Source organism: Gallus gallus, chromosome 34, assembly GCF_016699485.2.
Source record: "Gallus gallus isolate bGalGal1 chromosome 34, bGalGal1.mat.broiler.GRCg7b, whole genome shotgun sequence".
Lineage (NCBI taxonomy): Eukaryota > Metazoa > Chordata > Aves > Galliformes > Phasianidae > Gallus > Gallus gallus.
Window position 1 is genome coordinate 276,523 of NC_052565.1, and position 16,659 is coordinate 293,181.

At 48.9% G+C, this 16,659-nt stretch overlaps 1 protein-coding gene across 5 annotated transcripts in view; it reads right to left on the bottom strand.

Moving 5' to 3' along the window:
* The window catches only part of SCN8A (sodium voltage-gated channel alpha subunit 8), a 51,822-nt gene extending 39,503 nt beyond the window's left edge, over positions 1–12,319 (bottom strand). For 2 of the 5 annotated variants that reach the window (XM_003643112.6, XM_424477.7), the window contains exons 1-2: positions 11,702–11,815; positions 2,962–3,291 (exon numbers count right to left, since the gene is read on the bottom strand). In XM_003643112.6, coding sequence (XP_003643160.1) covers positions 2,962–3,237 — 276 coding nt within the window. In that variant the 5' untranslated portion in view covers positions 3,238–3,291; positions 11,702–11,815. Of the gene's footprint in view, positions 1–2,961; positions 3,292–10,478; positions 10,636–11,701; positions 11,816–12,012 lie in introns of those variants that run through there. The other 3 variants (XM_040654817.2, XM_015300257.4, XM_040654819.2) reach the window with 3 other exon arrangements.
* Between the last annotated feature and the right edge of the window lie 4,340 nt (positions 12,320–16,659).

Consider the following 16,659-nt stretch of genomic DNA (forward strand, 5'->3'; position numbering starts at 1 on the left):
GGAATGACAGCCCAAGCTGTAAATTGAAGAGAAAAAAAGAGAGGCCTAAGAAAATGGGAAAATATAAAAAATGAGAAATAAGTTTGCAGAAATAAAAGAGGACAGAAATCCTTACCTCTTGCATAAGCAAGCACTGAAGGATGTTCAGCTCTACGGTACACAATGAATTGGGGAACCTCCCATTTCTCCCCATTCCGCTCAGTGGCTCAAGAGTACAAGAAAGACGATATAATTAAATGACAAGTTCTTCTTTCCCCTGCAGGAGATCACAAATATTTTTACAAATATCTTCCATCCAAGGACATCCAAACCCCTCACAAGGAAAGTCCAAGACTTGGTAGGGCAGAAGGTGTTTGAACTGAGTGGGCAATAGGAAAATGCACGAAGTCCGCCTTGGCGCTTCGCAGCAATCAGCTGCTTTGCTTCCATTGCCACGGATGTTCAAATTGGTGTGTTCTCTGAATCTCATTTGTACATTTAAACAAGGCAGTTCATATGTGAGTCTTTGCTTTTTAACTGAAATTTTTCCAATGCCCACACCAGATATCGTGGGCAAGTCATGCTTCTGCCATGTGCTTCACCCCAGGAATGGGAAGGTGATTATTATTTGGCAACACAGAGGACCATGGAAGAATTTCTCTCTGGCAGTTACATAAAGACAAAGAGGAGGTACCTTAGCTCCATAAATGGGTACCTGCGAGCAAATGGATTTTCCTGATCCTACCAAGAGTCACTGCTCCCACTGTGCAAAGCAAAGAAACTGAGCAGAGGAAAACAAAGCAGCTCAGACAAAACCACTGGGAAGTTCAGCTTGCCAGTTAAAATGCAGCTTCGGTTTCTTTAGATAAACCAAGATCACCGTGTCCTACTGCAAGGAAAAGTAACTAGCTGATTTGTTCCTATGCATGCTGTACATCTTGCTTTAAAAGAAAAGACCTATGATGCAAAGCCTTCTGGCAAATGCTAGAGAGGAGAAAAAAAAATCTCTTGGAAAACTTCCCATGATTCAGGCAGATTCGCAATTCCTGATGATTCAGAGAAGGGCCTTTTTTAATGGCCTTAAAAAATTCCTTGTGGGAAGTCACCGACTATTTGAAGCAGCAAAGAAGGAACACGTACCTAAGTTCTTGCCATCCTGAAGCAGATGCAAAAGAAAGAAAGCCGGCAAAATGTTAATCCGGTGTTTGCAGGGCGAGTGAGGCTCTTTTTTGCAGAGCAGCAAGGAGGAGGTGGGTTTGCTCCATCCTCCAGAACCTTCCCTCTCTCTGCAGCTGCTCCGCGGCGAGCAGAAACCTTGTGAGCATCTCCATGCAGAAAGGCACGGTTCTTCTGGAGGCAGGGCAGATGTCTCTGGAGCTGGGAACATGCCTTAGTTTTCCTAAAACTGGGAGATTTATCAAGAGCACTGTGTTTGCAGGCAAATCTGGTGACCAAGAAAGCACGCGGGCCAACGGTGCCCAACCTCCTACTTCTGGTGGAACCAAAGACAACCAAGTCTTTGCCCAATGCTCCAGGCGTTACTTGCAACCCATTGAGCAATGTTTTCCTGTTCTAGCTAGAAGGAATACTGCCTGATCCTCCAACGCACATCTACAAACCATTCCTTGTTGGCTTTGCGGTGACATTTCCCAGTACCCAACGTGGCGGGGTGCAAGTGGCCAGCCACAGCCAGAGATCCTGGGAACAGCTCTCAGCTCTGTGTGCTTCACAGCCTGCCCACATCAAAACCAGGCAACAACAGATTTGTTTAATAATGAGAAAATATTTGCTTAATAAAGAGAAAATATTTCGGAGGGATAGCATAAGCTTCCTTCCTGCCAACAACACCAGTTGTCAATACATCTCCTTAAGTCAAACATCCATCTAAACACCAATATAATTCATCTTCAACTTACACAAGCCATCCTATTTTGGTACCTGTTCTCTTAGCACCGCTAACAAAACAAACAAGCACTGAAGTGCAAACATAGAGGAGAATTAATTATTCTAAACTTCAGCGGCCAAATTCAGTTGACTTCATGTGAACATTGCCCTGTGAGTCGCAGGATCACCTCTGAGCACGGCAAGAAGCGTCTGATCCAACACAAAGTCATGAAGTATTCTGCTACACTTGCCAACTTACTGATTTTACATGACAGCCATATTACCCAAGTTTTGCACGACCACATCAAAGCTGTCATATACAGTCATCGTGCACGCAGTCTATCCTTCTCGTTATTATCTCAGCTTATTCAAACTAAATCTCTACCAAAGAAAGCAATGCAATTAAAGAGCAGAGAAGAAGCTCAGTTTTAAGTCACCCAACCTTCACTCTTCCTTACTTCACCAGAAGATTCCCCCCTTTGTTTCCAGCAGCATTTGCTTACTCACCACTTCCCTCAATGACACCGCTTCATTTCTTAACACATTTCAGCATCAACAAATGTCTCCTGCCATATCACCTTAATTCCACAGACAATTAAAAAAATAAAATCCTGAGAATGATAGCAATTTAAACAAATTACCTCACTTTTTTTTTTTCCTTTGGTCACAATTTGATATACCAGTTTCATTATGATCAATGATTGAAAACTATTTCCATGCAGGTAAAGAAATACGCACTTAAAACGTTTACCATTCCCCCTCAGTTATATTCTTCTCATTGCCCTCGTGGTTAAAACTGGCACATTAGCACAACTTTGCCTATTTTTAGTTTCCAGACCTTGTTCTGCTGCCTCTATCCAAGCAGGTGCTTACAGACTGATCAGATCATCTCTATCTTAGCTGGACTCAGTGAGTGCTCCAAAGGTGCATGAAGCACAAGGGAGATACTGTTAACGTTCAAGAAAAGAAAATGACAGATAACAATAACAAAAAAGCCCCATCCAAAGACTCCATTCTTTGTCTTCTATTTAAACCATACCCAAACCTGCAACCTCCTACGAGAAAGGCGGTTTAGTGACTCCTTTCTTGCAGACTCACTTTCTGGGTCATATAATAAGGGTCAAAGTCCTCCAGTGGTACAGCAACCAGGCCTTTAGGGATGTCCCCATAGATGAAAGGCAAATTCTTCCCCGCCTCAAGGTCACTGTTTGGTTTTGGTTTGCTGTCTTCATCGTCGTCGCGATGGCTGCTGTCTTGCTTTGGACGCTTCTTCTTTTTTTCTTCTGCAATGCGTTTCTCAATGTTAGCCAGAGACTCCGGAGTGAAAGGTTTAAAACTATCAGGGCCTGGTGGTGCGAGCAGCCGTGCTGCCATCTTTTCATCCTGCAGCAGCTTCTTTAGTGATGTTGCAGCCCGGACAGGTCAGCTCTGCATGGGACAAAGAGCACAGGCAGAACAGTCAGCGGTGGCAAAGGCAGGACAACAAACACCAAGGACCCAAAGGTCTGCAGGTGCTCAGCAAGCACCACTGGGTTTTCATCCCCATGCAACCTACAGGGCGCTCTCAGGGCTGGGGCCATTGCTCTCTACTCACTACCAGCCAATGCTCTCTAGCAAACAGATCATTAGACACAAAATCCAACTCGGTTCTGTTCCAGGGTCAGGATGAGGTGCTCTGCCATGTTGGAAGGGGCTGGGTGTCATCACCCTCCTGCTAACAAGGCCTTCAGCAAAGCACTCCTCCCAGCACACTAAGAGGAATACCTTGGGGCCAGGCTTCTCTGAGAGCCCAGCAGCCAACAGGCACACAACTGAGGCTCTTTCAACCAAAACTACAACACCACGGCTTTGACAAAAATGGTCCTTCCTGCTCCATCCCATATTATCACTGCCGAGGAGAGGTTTTCTGGAAGATTTTCTTCCTGACATTATTGGGATAGATGAGCCAGGGAGCTCTCGTTATGCTGCTCCAGGACCTCAGACAGGACTCATATGGAAAATTTATTTTACATATATATTTGCACGTAACTTTTCAGGTTTTCTATTAATTTCAGGCCTAAGAATGAAATAAACTGAAAGGCTTTCATCGAGTACAATATTAATTGCTGAAAACTAAACTTCCATACTATGTGGGTTAAATGCAGAGTCCTCTTTCAGATGCAACACAAATGAGTTCTTCTCCATGGCACAGAGCACAAAGAGAAGGGAAGGCAGCAGCTGAGGATGGGCTCACAGAGCTTCCAGCCTGCAAAGCAGCACGGACATTGCACAGGGCTTCACACTGTCCCTACAGAGAGCACCTTGCCTTCTCCTCCTGCAAGGGAGAAAAGCTGCTGGGATGTTCTTCTGAATCCAGCCTGCCTACAAACCCTCTGCAGCTCTGCACCTTTTGCTGGAGACCCAGCAAGGAGAACACATTGCAATTCTGACGGTGCTCCCACTTCAGGCTCTTCACACAACAGGAAGAGGCCACGAGAGCCGAGGAATCACTGAGAGCCTGCACTGATGCAACACACTGCAGTGCTGCAGGAACACCGGGCTGCTGCCTTCGGGGAGGAACCTACATGCAAAGCAGCCAGGGGCTGTAAAGCAGCAACAAAACACCAGCACATGGCTCAGAAAGAGCCCAAGCACTGCGTGGGATTAGGGCCCCTAACAAAGGAGAAAAGACCACCAGTAACATGGCCTTTCATTCTAATGAACACATTGCATCAAAACATGTATTAAAGCTCCTGCACCTCTGATAGAAAAATGACTTTAAAATTCCATGAAAACTGCACTGTAGCACTGAACTATTAAAATTCAGCTATTTCAGCACAAAGCTGGCCACCAATAGCCTCTCCATACCTTGGTTTCAAAAAGCATCCTGAATTAAAGGGCAATGCAGAGAGCACTAACACGGAGAATCACAGCTTGCTAGGAACCTCATCAGACTTCACAGATAAACACAGCATTGAAATATTAAAGTTCTCTTTGTTCAAACACCTGGAGATCCCACCCAATCTTTAATAAAGTACCTGGGGTATTCCCAAAAATGAGAACCACTACTGCAAAGCATCCTTGCATGTGACTGCAGGTTATTCCTTGCAACAGCTTCACTCCAGCCATGAAAATGCCACTTGCACATTTTTGTACACTGCATGCCAATCTAAAGCTGCCCCACACATGCAGAATTTCAACAACCAGCGTTTCCAACTGGAGTTTATTTGTACACCCAAAAAACTGAAGTACAGATCTTACTCCTCATGGAAACACACAGTGCAGCTGGGGATGGGATTCTTTTCATTTAAACTTGACCAGATATTTCTGGAGTAAATGCAATAAAAGCAAGGAAAGAAGAAGGAAGAAATGGCAGCATCTTGGTTGTGTTATCACTAGAAACATCACAAAATATCCTGCTGATATTAAGGAACAGAAATTAATTTATTCTATTCTCGCAGCATTTGCATGCATTTAATTACCAAATTTCCCACATACTGTGAAACTATACAGCAGCATTGGGGATGTGGTCTAATTGAATGGCACAGATAAATATGCAAGGCCTGAATTTAGAAACCAAAGTAGCTCAGGGACACAGGAGCATAAAAAATGGGGAGAAAAAAAAACCCAGGCACAAATGAATGCCTGATCTGTACGCACAATTACACAACTGGTGAGTGGAAGCAACCAAAACGATGAGTGGTCGTTTAAAATTAAGGAAAAAAACAACAAAAAAAAACTGGTACACCACTGCATACCAAAGCAGACTCCTCCTGTAAGATGAGAGTGACAGTAAGAGTCTCTCACTCCTTGAGTCCCTCAATATTTGACATGGAAAATTCTCTTCCCCACAGGGCAAACCCCAAAGCCTCTCAGATCCGGCGTTGCTTCACGTCTTGGCCAAAAAGACCACAACTCTCCCCATCCCCGGGGGACCGCTGCAAATACTTCCCGTCCTCGGAAGGGGTTCTGCCCATTAATAAATCACGAGACACTCCGATGTTATTCGGATAAACTCAGCTACAAGTTCACTTTGTGCTATTTGTGCTCAGCCTGGGTGGCTGCAGCCTCTTCTGCTGCGGTTGCCTTTGTGTCAGGATTTGTTGCTCCATCTCACAACACAACAGCGATCCGGCGTTCCCATTGCTTGGAAAGTTCTGCCTACCCTGATTTCATTTGTTTCCCCAGGAAATCACCCCACACTAATAGAACGGACAAAACTGGGAGGTAAACCGAAAGGACGGGAACGGAACGCTCCTTCAGTTCCTTAAATCAGACCCAAATACCCATTTTCCCCGCGCTGATGGCATCGAGTTTTATATCCTCACAGTGACGAGTCAAGCTTTGCAGCTCCCACAGCCAACATCTGATCCTCTCCTTCACTCAGCACACAGCGACAGAACCAGCCAGGATCCTTCAGGGAGTCGGTGTTGTTACAAAAATCACACAGATCAATAAACTGAAATGGCTCTAGCTACACATCCCCACCACATTTTTCCACGCTCACCATCATATACTCCAAGTACACAGCCATGCCACCACACCAGCAGAGTTTGTTTTGGCAAAACACGTTCTTCCCATCCATTCTCCAACGTCCAACAGGAGAAGCACTTGGAACGCCCAACCCATGGGAAACACACAGGGATGAGTGCTGCACTGAGCGCTGGGTGACTGCTTTGGGAACAGAACCACATCACTGCGCATCCCAAACCTCACCCCGTGCACATGGAGCTCCGTGCTCAGCACAGCACATGCTTCACGGACCAAAGATTTTACACCAGCAAAGGAAATGCCGCACTGTGGTGCCCAATTACAAAGACAATTATTTTTTATAAATGTTCCCAGCAGTCCGTTTACTGGTACATTATGAAATACTCTAATAAATTATTCAAGCTAATTGTCAAAAGAAATTAAAAAAACACTTTTGAGGCAGTATCTTCGCTTTAATACATTTCTTCACTTATTAATTTGCAAGATTCAGTCATTTGCAGTCCGACTTCCATCCCCCTGGAGAACAAGTCCTTCCATGGGAGGTTTTATGTAACCCACATAGACGCACGTGGATTGGAACTGAACACACAGTGCTGGGGCAGAAAGGAAAGCACCGTACTGATGCACAGCCCTCTGAAATTCCTCTGCACGAGGGCCTAAAAAACCCCAAACCAAACCATATATGCATGAGAAAAACGCGTGGCTGCAAACAGCCTTCCAAGGGACTTGCAGATCTCTTCCATCTGCAGTGGATTCCGAGAGCCTGGAGCAGGCCAATTTTATCAATGAAAGGCAACACAACCGGCTGTGATGCGGGAGGAAGCCTCTCCCTTGGAAAGGCGTCATGTGATGCTTGATGCTGTAAGGTGGAAGGAAAAAAGGAATGCTTTCACTATCGAGCAGTATTTATCACTGTGCTGCCGGTGGCTCTCCCCACCCTGTGTTGAACGTTGCAGGGGTTTCCCACGCGCTCAATTCTAAGCTGTGCTCGAGGGCAGACTCCAGACAGGGTACGAGAGAGGTGATGCTTTTGGAACAGCGACTGAACCAAAGCTGAACGCGCACATCTAAAGGTCAAAAAGGAACAGAAACAGAGGGAGGAGAGAGAAGCGCAGCAGCACCAAACACTACAGAAAAATGTCTGAAGAAATGCTGGTCCTAGCATTTAAAGAAGCACTACTGAAAAAATAGAGCTGGTACTGCGGGTTTTTCGGTGCCTATCAGGAGGGTTATGACTTCTTTATTGTCTCCTAGTGAGTTACAAGAACTAAAAATAGCAGAACCAGTTCCCTGCATTAGACGTTACTCAAAGCTGACTTGCATTTGTCACCAATCTCACTGAGGAATCCGGGGATCAGGGCAAGCTATGCCAGCTCACACATAGCACTTTGGCTTCCCCCTTCCAAAGCCCAACATCTGAACAGAGAATTGTTCGAAATAGCCATTGTGTAACTGTGAAGACACGAGCTCAGCTGCTCAGAAGAGCAAAATCTGATTTCTCTTTCAATCCATCCAGCCTATCAGTGACCCATAAAACAGCAGAAAGGCAACTTGTTTTTTTACAACAATTTTGGAGAAATCCATATAAGGCTGCAGAGAGCTCAAAGAGTACAATTAAAAATAGTTCAAACATGGGCAAACACGAAAGGAAGGAGAATAAACAAACCCTTGTCTAGTCCTCTGCCCTTACACAACATAGATCACAAAATTTCTATGGTGTTCTGGAATACAACCCATGCAGGCCTGGCAGTTCCTTATGTCTTCACCTTTCCTTATTATCACTTGCTACAGCCATCAGCTGTTCCTGGCTCTGATAACACAGCCATCCCGCTAGGAAGACAATGCAAAGTTCACCTCCTGCTATGGCCAGAACGTCATTGGCACAGTGAGTGTGCTGCTCAGCCTTACGGCTCTACAGTATTGCCCACACAGGTGAATTTCTCTCACACTGAAGGGCCCACGCATCACATAAGCTGCAGTTAAATCACTAAAGCTGTGACTGTCCACTCTGCTCTGAATGAGAACGTAAGGGGAGAGCCCAAGGAACGGACTTTCTGGCCATTCTTTAGTGCAACAGCCATCAAAGACAGCTAACACATTTTTTTTATGCAGCACATCTGTCTTTCTGTGATCTGCTGGACCGACATCACCAGCACAGTCCAAGCAAGAGATGAAGCAGATCATTTAGTCACTGCTGAACCATACGGGATGCAAACCAATCACCAAAGGAGGACAAGCTCTCCGCAGTACTACCAGCAACATGAGCCACGCCATGCAATTTCCTCTCTGTGGTTTTTTAAATTATTTTTCCCATGCTTGTTCTCAATGCTGAAGCTTCTGTTTTGTTATTTTACCACATCATCTTTAATCCAAACCATTCCTCCAAGCCCAACGACAAATTATTGATCTCTGTGTATTTGTTTATTTCAATGACAGCTGCAGCTGCTTCAGTTGGAAGGCGATCAATAGCGAATGGAAACCCTGCGACCACATGAACACTGCATGCCCCAGGAGTCACACATGGCTGCTGGAGCCAACTGCTTCTCAAGTCATTGAAAAATAGTCAGTATCAACAGATACATTAGGCCGTATCTGTTCATTTTAATGTAAATGCACGCCTACCAAACCAATCAAACAAACCTACAAGTGAATACTGACATAATAACCAAAAGAGGAAAGGCGATACCATATTTCAGATAGTTGATCTACTTTACTTTCATTCAGTATTGACATTGTTCCTCTTTTATTTCATCTCCTTTGCATATAAGAGAAAACACACTCATGCTCAGTTTCTTGCAACATGCAATCACTCTTCCTTCTTTTGTTTATTATAAACTTAGCATTACAACTCCGTTCACAAAATAGTCACATAATTATTATTGCTCACTGGAGCAAGTTACGTTATCTGTACTGTGATCTGGATATAAGCCATACATATGAGCTTATATAACCAGTTAAATTATTTGTAACAGATGCAGGCCCTAGCACTCAGCATGAATGACACTGTAGAAGCGTTGTAATGGAAGAAAGGATCAAGTAGCCCTTCAGTCACATTGCCAATCATTTTATTTAAACATCACACAAGCTAAGTATGTGGACTATCTAAACACACAGCTGGTGGAAACCACACCTAGCCAAGCTCTGACAGGCCTCGTGTTTTGCTTGTATGGATAACTGCCTTTACAAAGTGCTCCTATGAGCACTAGCAACTTGTCTATTACTCTATAATACATCATCATAGAACCACAGAATGCCCCAAGTTGGAAGGGACCCACGCAGATCATCAAGTCTAACCCCTGGCTCCAAGCAGGACCACTCAAAAATCTAAGCCCTATGTTTGAGGGCACAGTCCAAACTCTCCTCAAGCTCTGGCAGCTTGGGGCCATGACCACCACCCTCTGGCGAAGAACCTTTTCTAACACCCGTCCGGACCCTCCCCTGACACAGGTCCATGCCTTCCACTGCACTAGTGTCAATTCCTACCGGAGGACGTTCGCACACCCCTCAGGAACTTTACATAAGTGCCCCCGCGACAGCCGGCGGCCGCCCCGCCGGCACTGCCCCGCCGCGCTGTACGCCGGGCCGGGAGCCGCGCCCGGAGCCGAGCCCATCGCCGGGAGCTGTCCTTTCAGCACCACGACGGGACGGGGCAGCGGACCCCGGAGCTGCCCGCCGAGAAACCGCCCTACACATCGCCCCTCCTGGATCTCGATCTCTTTTCAGACGAGCATCCGTCATGTGGCACGGATAAATAAGCAGTCCTACGCAAGGATACTGGCAGCCCCCCTCCCTCCAAAGCAGTACTGAAATGGACTGGCAGCCAGCAACAGCAAGAAAACAATTGATGGAACGCTTCCTCCCTTTTTGCTGCTACAGATACAAGTAGGAGGGGGCAATCAGGCTCCTAGAACACCCTCGCTCCTCCTAATTTAATCCTTCCCAGTGTGAAATGAGGACATACAGGTCATGGGTTCCCGTTGGGGGTGGAATGCTGCAGTGTTACAAAGACCAGATTACACACCAACACACAGCAGAAATACAACCAGCACCCCTCAGTGAGACCCCATCTGTGAAACTCCTGAACGATCATATGCCAATTACCTGCAACACGGCACACATGGAAAGCAAGCAGTGGGTTAACCTACCACAGCTGGGATCTCTCCACAGAATTAAGCCCAGGCCCCTTACAGCTGACCAGCTCCAGCTGTGTCCCCCCGGCACACACTCCTCTTCCATCAGACTTTTAGGCTTCACCTCGAATCATCTGCAGCCATAGAGCATCCCTTCCAGCTTCCCCACCCCCACATCAGCTGGGCAGAATTTGCACCAGAAAAGAAGGGGGTGGGGAGGGGAAGAAGACACACAGATTTTAGTAGAAAAAGCTTGAGAATGTGCAATTTGCTCTCATCAGGGAGGATAAATAAAATAAGTCTGCCCCAAATCTGTATGGTGAAAGAAAGTAAGAGCATGAAGCACAATGCCAACATTTAGGTCAGGCTGGAACCTCAAAGCCGCCCCATGCATCTCCCCACAAAACTCCATCCTCCAACTTCTCCCCCTCCCCTGGCAGCGGGATGCTGAACAAGAGGAGAACAGGAGGGTGGAGGAGGGATATACAGCTCTGCAGCTACGGCTGAGGGGGAAGGGATCCTGAGAACAACTCCAATTATCCCCAGTCTCTCCCTCCCCACAATGCAGACAAAGAGCACGGCCCAGAATTTAGGGCCTGGGAGAAGGGCCCCAAACCAAAGGATGGAGGAGGGAAGCCATAAGGGGGTTCCCACCGCTCCGGGCTGAGGCTGCCCCCTCCCAAAGGCCGGGACTGAGGCTGAGGGGGGGGGAGGGGAGTGGCAGTGCCCCCTCCCCATAGGGCAGAGCTGGGAGAGAATGGGGCAGCGGCTGTCCTGGGGAAGGGGAGAGCTCCGGGTGCAGTGCTGTGTGGGCACGGCAGGGATCGGGGCACCCCGCAGTCCCCCCCGCTGCCAACGGGCACCCGCGGGGGCACAGCGACGGCTGCAGCGGGGAACCCCCCACCCCTCGGGCACTTCCTCCATGCGAACAGGGGGAGATGGAGGGAGCGGGACGGGGAGGGGGCGACCACCGCACCCCCCTCCTGAGGGATCGCCCCACACGCAAGCGGGGGGGAGCAGCTGGAAAATCGCTCTGCGGCAAAGCCCCCACCCAGGATGCGTGCGTGTGTTGGGGGGGGGATGGCAGGTAGACAGCGTGCTGGCGGTGGGGCAGCGAGAGGTACAAAATCATAATCATCAACCAAAAAAAAATAAAATACAAAATAAAATAAAATACAGGCGATGCTCGCCGTGCCCCCCCCCCCCCCGTCTCCCCCCCGCTCCGGGCTGTCACTTACTGCGGCCGCCGCGCTAGCACGTCTCCCGCAAGGCGTTGCTGGACTGCGGAGGTGGGGGAGCTGCAGGAGGAACTGCGGTTGTCGCCATCTTGGTGCGCTGCCCCCCCCCGCGCTGCGCGCTCGGCCCTTTGCAGCGACGACGGCCGCGGAGGGAGCGTGGCAAAAATCCCGGAGTCCGCCCGGGAGCTTCCGAGCTTCCTTCCTTCCTTCTCCCCCCCCCCCCACCTCCGCCTCCTTCTCCTCTTCCTCCTCCTCTTCCAGGCTCCGCGCTGCAGGGAGGAGGCTCCGGGGGGGGACCGGGAGGTGCTTACCGCGGGGTGCGGTGCTGGAAGAGCGCGGTTGGTGCGCGGAGTTTGGAACCCGGCCTCCCTTTCGGCCAAGGAACGGCGCTCGGCATCGCTCCCCGCGCTGGGACTGTCGGAGTCGCTCCGCGTCGTCGCTGTTCCGGTGGAAAATAACCCCAAATGTGCGAGAGCCCAACCGGCCCCGAGCGCCGCTGGGGATGAACGGAACGCGGCCGCTGTTCCTGCAGCACCTGGGCTTTGTTCAGCCCGATGTTCTGCTTCGAGCTGACCCGCCCTCCGTGCAGAACTACTCAGAAATAAGTGCAAAAAGTCCACCAACAAAGAGCGCGATGCGTAGCGTTGGGCTCAGCGCCCATGGGGGTCCCTCCCAGCGCAGGATGTGCTTTGGTTCAATGGGTGAGAGGTGGTGGCAACGAGAGGAAGAGAACTTCGCACCATCCATCCAACCAACCAACCAACCAACACCTTCTCATGTTCTTGATACGGCAAATCTTGAGCACCTGAAGCAGCCGTGCCCATCGCTGGTGTGTCAACGAGAGCTGCTCCACGACCTCAGTCCTGGACTCACACAACCAGCAGCTGCTTGGAGGTGCACAAATGGAAGCTGGCTCCAGTGCTGGAGTTGTTTGGGATCCACTGGGTTAAGAGGGGACTGCTGCTATGGGCTGCACTGCATCTCACCAGCAGAGTTGGGGTGTGAAGAGACCTCTGAAGTGGCAGAAAAAAGCAAAATTTACTGTTTGGAGGAAAACAAAAAGAGAAATGAGGAAAAGCAATGGAAGCGGAGGCAAAGCTGAAGCTGTAGATGCTGGTTGAGGACCGGACACCTCTGCTCCTCTGTGTTGCTGCAATACACACTCAGTGCAGGAGTAGATTTGCTCACTGTCACTTTGGGAAGAAACCTATTGGTGTAATCAGAGCACAGTTTTAGGGGAGAAATATCTTTGATCAGTCAAACTATTGGAAGACAGCTGAATTTGGAGGCACAAGACCTGCAGAGAGAGCTGTGTGCAGAATTTGGCGCCTAAAAATCCATTTACTCTTCCCAGTCTCTGTTAGTTGACGTGGGGGAAGATGGAATTTCCACTGAAAACCCCCTCTATTTGCACTGTGATGTGCTGCATGTTACTGCTGCTTGCTTTGGTGGCCAGCTCACTGCTCCCAATGCGTGGCCTCCCAGTACAACCACCAACCAACGGCCAAGGCAAGGCTCAGTCCGGTGACCAGGAACCGTGGGTACCTATGAATGGAATTTTGGGATCAATTTTCATCATTACGTCGTTCTTGTTCTCTGTAGGACTGTGTCTGTGTTGCAAAAAGCACAGCCTGAAGCGCCGGGTCGGGGTGCTGCTTCAGGAGAAACATTTCCACCCACCTTGTGGAAGTGTCCTCTCCATAAAACTGTAAGGCTCTGTGCTCTGAGCAGCGCTCCAGGAGCAGTGTGCTGAGCTGACGAGGCAACAGGACGCATTCATCTCACTTTGGTTGCGACACGGGAGCTAAATCTGCCCTCACTTTACATCGCTGGCTTTTATGGGACCACCCCAGTGTGACAGCAGGGCAGGCACAGCCTCATAAATGTCCATCTCCCGTCCATAACGCATCACAACACACACATCTAATCTGCGTTTGCACAGAGCTGCCCATTTCAAGGCAGTTTTGGTTCCAACCGCACCTCCTTGCAGTGCTGAGGTTCTCCCTTAGGGCAAATGGATGCAAAATAAGTGGAAATAAAGCTAAGGAAACGAGGGATAAAACAATTTGCTGATAACAAATGGCTCCGAAACAAGAGAGCATCTCCCAGACGTGGAGATGGGATCGGTGCCCCCAGGTGGGGCGCCCCTGAGCTGGGGGGTACAGTGGGCACACGGGGACACCAGAAACACTTTCTTCAAGGACATTCTGGAGCCCCAGGGGTGGAATTGCACTTTGTGTGAGACGTCCTTAAACACGCCACTATAAGGAATATATAGGGCAGTGCCCTCAGAGGGTGATCAGTGGTCACAAACACAACGAAAGAAGCTCCTGACTGACACGGGGGGTCCCAGCAGAGCCTCTTACAGACCACCCTGGGCCCAGGGCAGGAGGTTCAGCCCAACCCCTACGCAGTTATGCTTTCTGGGCAGTGCTCTGCTCATCCTTCTGCTGGCTCTTCCCATCGGGTCTGCCCAGCTCTGATCGGCCATCAGCTCCAACTGGAGCATTGGCCCAAACCAGGCTGAAAGGGAACACACAGAGTTCAGAAGCATTCCCAAAATACTGCTGCCTTGAAAAGCAGATAACCGTAACAACTCCATGCATGGTGTTGCTTGCCTGTCATCAGACCAGTAAAGCAAACAACAGGCATAAAACTGTTCCTTGGGCTCAGAGAGAACAAAACCACCCAAACTCAGGCACCACCACCAGGAGAACTGTAATTCCCAATCTGAGCAGTTGCCACCTGGCGCTGTGCTGTCTCTTTAAGCAGCACATGACTGCTTGGTGGGAAAAAAAAAACAATGCATGCTTAATAAAGATCCTCTTTTCCTTATTTCATCACTACAGCCTCACTTCTCCCTTCCCTTTTTGTGCAGTGATGTCTGAAATGCACGCTCAGTTCCTATGCTGTGGACAGGGATGTGTCACGGAGATACCCCCACAAAGCACACGGGCTGTGCCCAACTGACCACATCCCACTGCCTGGAGCAAACATCTTGCAAGCAGACTGCAGCTCAGCAAAGTTTAGTAGTTGAGTCGGCTGTCATCTAAACAGGTTGTTACATGCAGACATCAAAGAGATTGCAGTAGTCGAGGAGGATTCACTGCACTGTGAGTGCAATCCTGGTGTTGCACAAGTATGCAGTTCTCCTAGCGAGATGAGGCAATATCCAAAACCTGCACGCTGCTCTGGGGTGTGCTGCTGTCAGAGAGCACCATGAGACAGCAGTGCACAGAGCTGGCAGGCAGAGCACACGTGAGGGTTGGGTTGGTTGCTTCCCCTGACCAAGCTCAGAGCAGATCTGTGCTTTCAGACTCATTGCAGTCCTTAATAGACAAGGAAAGCATTCCAGACGACTTGGGCGCTCGCAGTTACACCTCCCGTGTTGGCTGTGGGAAGCAGGAATGCTCGGCATGGTTTGCTCTCCCCACCCCTTTTAGGCAGCTTTGTAAGATTGCAGCTCTGTCGCTTTAAGGCAGATTCTGGAGTGCGGCCAGACAGACAGACACATCCGGTTCAGGGGGACTCTGGCACCAGGAAACGGCTCCAGGGCTCCGTGCACACTCAGTGCACGTATGGCTCCGTGCACACCTGCTGCATGCAGAGCTCTGTGCAAACCCGCTGCATGCACAGCTCAGTGCACCCTCATTGCCTGTATGGCTCCGTGCACACGCACTGCATGCACAGCTCCATATGGGTGGTGCTCAGTGCCCTTCTCCAGAGCTGCTTCCAGCTCCTCATCCCACCCCACACGTGGCTTTACGGGACTCCTTCTGTAAGAAAGTTTTCCTGTATATCATGGCTAAGGTTGCAGCAATTGCAACCACAAAGCCTATGAGCAGAATCGAGTCCTGTTCAACAACCTAAAACAATCTGCAGGCCCAATAAACTTGTAGTCATCCCATAACAGCCACCTCCTTCAGTGAACACCAAATGGGAGGCAGCCATAGAGATGACAAAGCCCAAAGCAAATACAAACCTTGCATGCATAGCTTCTAGGAAAGGAGTTTGAGTCGCAGAACAGAAGCATGGAAACCTGAGGGAGCATCCACAGCTCATTCAGACCATGAATAATCATAGAATCATAGGATCACCAAGGTTGGAAGAGGCCCACAAGATCACCCCGTCCAACCATCCACCCATCACCAATAGTTCTCACTAATGCTCTCCTTTTGTGGGGTTGGTTTTCTGGGTAGAGCTCTCAGAGCTCTACAAAAACCAGGAAAGAAGAGAGAAAACATCTTAACTAAAGGAGGATTCTGCACCACACTAAAGGAGATAAGAAGGGAGAGAGGGAAGAAAGAGAACAGGAAATACATGCAAGCAAGTGCAGAGAGCTAACGATTTCCTAATGGCAGAGAATAACACCCAACCTCTGATGTTCCCATATGTAATAGATACAGCACCAGTGCAAGGCTTTTGATTTCTGTCTTCCCATTCATTCCCCAACGGCAGCACAAGTCCTCCTCAATGGGAATTCGGTCTATTCAGGGAAGTGCAGCCATTACTGCACCCGGATCTCACCGTAAGGGATGGATCTCACCATGCCAATGCTGTCAGCTCAGATGGAACCCGAAGCAGCGACCTATGCAGCCAGAAGGATGCACTGCCCCTCACGTTGGGAGAAGATTGGTGTTGGTTGACTCAATCAGTCCACACACAGCATACATCCAAAGGACTTCATATTGCTCAGATACCACCAGGTGTGAAGGTGTAACAGTGGTTATTCATAAAGCATTCTGATGATGACAGCGCCGTGTGCTGGATTTGGGTTTTGCTTTATTGCCACTAGAGGGAGGAGGGAACTCATCGGACAGCAGGGCTTGCTACCAACACAAAAAACAAAGCTCTCTCTGCTGGTTTGCAATGGAACAGATGGAATTCGGGACCTGCAGTCCTTTCCCTACAGTTGGGTCACCCGAACCAAAGCAATTGAAAGCCAGCAGCTCATCCAC